Source organism: Aplysia californica, unplaced genomic scaffold (genome assembly GCF_000002075.1).
Source record: "Aplysia californica isolate F4 #8 unplaced genomic scaffold, AplCal3.0 scaffold00494, whole genome shotgun sequence".
Classification (NCBI taxonomy): domain Eukaryota; kingdom Metazoa; phylum Mollusca; class Gastropoda; order Aplysiida; family Aplysiidae; genus Aplysia; species Aplysia californica.
In genome coordinates, this window is record NW_004797764.1 from 131372 (window position 1) to 135007 (window position 3636).

At 49.2% G+C, this 3636-nt stretch overlaps 1 protein-coding gene across 1 annotated transcript in view; it reads left to right on the forward strand.

The window, feature by feature from the left end:
• The window catches only part of LOC101864321 (probable serine/threonine-protein kinase cdc7), a gene marked incomplete at both ends in the record, with an annotated part of 29111 nt that overhangs the window by 23606 nt on the left and 1869 nt on the right, over nt 1-3636 (forward strand). Inside the window, 1 exon segment of the mRNA XM_013086714.1 lies at nt 1429-3510. Within this exon segment, the coding sequence (XP_012942168.1) occupies nt 1429-3510 (2082 nt within the window).

Below are 3636 nucleotides of genomic sequence, written 5' to 3' on the forward strand. Positions count from 1 at the left end.
AGACAGACAGACAGACAGACAGACAGACAGACAGACAGACAGACAGACAGACAGAATAAATATTTGCCACAGGGGAATAAAACTCATAATCCTCAGTGTGCAAGGCGAAGAGCCTAACCCTCACACCACATGACGTACGCCGCAGTCTCTCATGTGGACGTCTGTGAATGGTGAAGAAACGAAAGAAAAACAAAGAAACGATAAATTACCGAGTCCTTTCATTAGGCTCACTCCATCAGTAAATCACCCCCCTCCGCCATCCTTTCTCCCCCGCCCACCTACTTCCGGCCACTTGTTTCAGTCTCCCGTTAGCCCCGCCCTCCTGCCGGCACGTGACCGATCGTGGTCCCTGGTCTAAGGATGTGCTCTCTGAGATCCTCTAATCCCCACACCCCCGCCGGCCCCCCTCATTAATTAGCCGGCTAGTTTACCCTGCTACAGACACTCTTGTACTGTTGCGTCGGTGTAGACTGACGGAGTCGGAGAAGATTTCACAGCGCAGTTTTTGTTACGTCATTCGGTTCGTGTCTTTGGTTTGTCACGTTAATCTATGTATGAAATTGAAACCTATACGGATCATTTATTTATTTTCCTTTGTTTGTATTGTGTTGGGGTTTTTTGTGGGGGGGTTTTTGTAAAGATTTCTTAGTCAAACTATACAAAGAAGCCCGTCTTGTTCTTCAGAAAACAAAAAACGAAGCTCGTCTAAAACTTCTTAACAAGGATATTGCTTTTTTCTTTGTCGGAATAAATGTGACAATTTTTTTAAACACACAAACCTAGTGGAATCATGCACTTATCACAGTATGAATTATTCCATATTTTATCAACCAAAACAGCGACTGCATGCTGATCCATTTCCCGCGTGTGTTTCTCCCGTCTGGCAGACAATATTTTTACGGATTTTCAAAGACTGAGAAGAATTGAAATGCTAATTAATTCTAAAGTCGAGCAAAAGGAGTGAAGAGATTAGAGTTTGTCTGAGGTTGTCTTTTATAATATCCAACTTTTTCCACACGTAAATCCTGCTCGCTGACTTACACTCGGCACAGAAAAAAGATCAAAGAGCCCATACGATGGGAAAGTTAGCGGTGGGATTGTTGATGTTGTGAGTGCACTTAAAGTAGTCTTGTCATTAGTAATGTTTTGTGGTTACTTCCGCTCAGTTAAAAGTACAAAGTAACCACTAGGTTTGTGAATCAGCGGCCTCTGTCTTTCTCCATCTCTCTCCTCCCCCCCCCCCCCCCCCCTCCCCCCCACCCCCCCCCCCCCCCCCCCCTCCCATATACACTCAACCTACCTCCCACACACACCTTCCTTCCAACTCGACCTCCATTCATTGACTTACTACGTTTGCTACAGCGTGAGAAAAAGTGTAACCACCAATATATCTACTTATCCATGTCCTTGTCTTTGTCTTCCCCACAGGGATCTGGAGTAACTCCCCCACAAAGGCGCGCTTCTACAGGGGATGGGCGAAAAACTCCCCGCAGATCTCGCGCTAAAACTGACGTTCTAGTGACTTCTACCGCAGACGGATCGACGGGCCCGCGGACACTGACAAAAGTCGACTCGTCCTCAACCGTGTTCTTACGTGCTCCCGGCACCCCCTCCAACATCCTCTCAGCGACATCAGCAGCAGCATCACCGTGTCTGCCTACGTCACAACAGCAGCAGCAGCAACAACAACAGCAGCAGCGACAGCCGACGACTGTAGGCACGGAGGCGGGCGTTTTCTCTGGGTCAGCTCATCAATTTCCCGCGAAAGGGGCGGTAACTGGCCAGGCGGAGGTGGGATTTCCCGTGGGCGGCAGTAGTGTAGTAGCTGCTGGCTCTGCCACCACCACCACAGCCGTCACTGCTGCAGCCGCAGCAGCAGCAGCAGCAGCAGCAACAGAGGCGACATCGGTTTCAAAAACACACTCTGGCGTGTCGCCGACTTGTATTGCTGTTTTACAACCTTCGTCTGTACAGGGAATAAACAGCGCCAATTTTGTGTTTGTGAATAGCTCCAACAGCAGTTCTGTTATCACTGGACATAACAGTTCTAACAACAACAACAATAACATCAACAACAATAACATCAACAACATTAACAACAGCGACGCCGTCTCACATTTCGCAACCACCGCTACGCCCGTGCACCACGCACCTTACAACGTGACCTCTGTCGGAAATACGGTACACATTACCAACGGTCTCTCAGACTGCAGACCCACCATCGTACAGATCGCTGCACACACAAATAACAACAACAAACAACAACAACAACCATCAGACCAACAACAACAACACTGTGTTGACACTGTAGTGACAGCCTACCCCGCCCCAACATCAAATCCTACCATCACCGCCCTCCCAACCCCCACCCCATCCATTTCAGTCCATCCACCCGTCCCTGCCCCCTCATCGCTATCATCGACACCGTTATCATCATCATCGTCATCCTCATCATCGTTATCGTCATCCGCGCCGTTGACATTATCATCGTGTCCTCCGTCCTCCACCTCCTACAAAGAGGAACAAGACGCGTCTATAGCTCTGCTGGTCAAAGAAAACAACTATCTGAAGAAAGCGTTGTCGCAGAAAATCCGCGCTCGTCAGCTCAACTCTGAGGAGTCAGTGGTCAACATGCCTGTCACCCACAGCCTCCAGTTCCTGACCGATGACGTCACGGCTATGGCGCTGGACACCAAATATTCCCCTATGGTCACCATCAAACAGGAGGAGTCCTACTTGGAAGGGTTCGTGCCTCAGTACAGCTATAACCCGACGGACCTCAACAACACCGTCTCCTCACTCACCACCTGCGCAGATCTACCCATGACATCATGCGCGAACGTCGGCGCCGTGGCCGGGCAACCGTCTCTGGTACCGGTAACCATGGCAACGTGTGAAGACGCTATGGCGGCTCAAGCCGACACCGCCGGTGTTTGCAATAACGTTATGAACCTCACACCGAACTCTATGCACCACATGAGCACGGACCCCGCTGCTGCTTCCCTTCACCATAGGCAGCAGCAACAACATCAACAGCAACAGCATCATCATCACCAACAACAACAACATCATCACCTGCAACAGCAGCAGCAGCAGCAAAATCATCTAAGTCAAACTACCGGGACGTCCGCGGACACAATGATCGTTCAGTCCCCGCAAGGACAATACCTGCAGGTCCTACAGCCATTACAGCCGTTAGAGCCGTTACCACCACCCCAACAGCAACAACAGCAACAGAACGCCAACAACGCCAACCACAATACCACCAACAACAACAACAATGCAACCAACAACTACTACAATTACGTCTACCAACGGGGTTTGAACACACAACTCCTGGAGACAGACAAGCAGGTGGTAGTGGAACGCTACCTTCACCAGCAGCATCAGTATGCCTACAACAACAACTACACCCACTTTCTGACGGCTGAGAACAACAACAACTACAACATGAAGTCTCCAGACAGTGGCTTTCATGAGCCCTGTCTGTCTCCCAACTCAACGTCTGTGGTAAGTAAATATCTCGAAGTATCGAGAACTGAGCAATAACATGGTGATTATGATATTATTTGATAAGATAGCTAGTGGTTTCCATTCAACATACATTATTGTTACTCTCTCTCTCTCTCTCTCTCT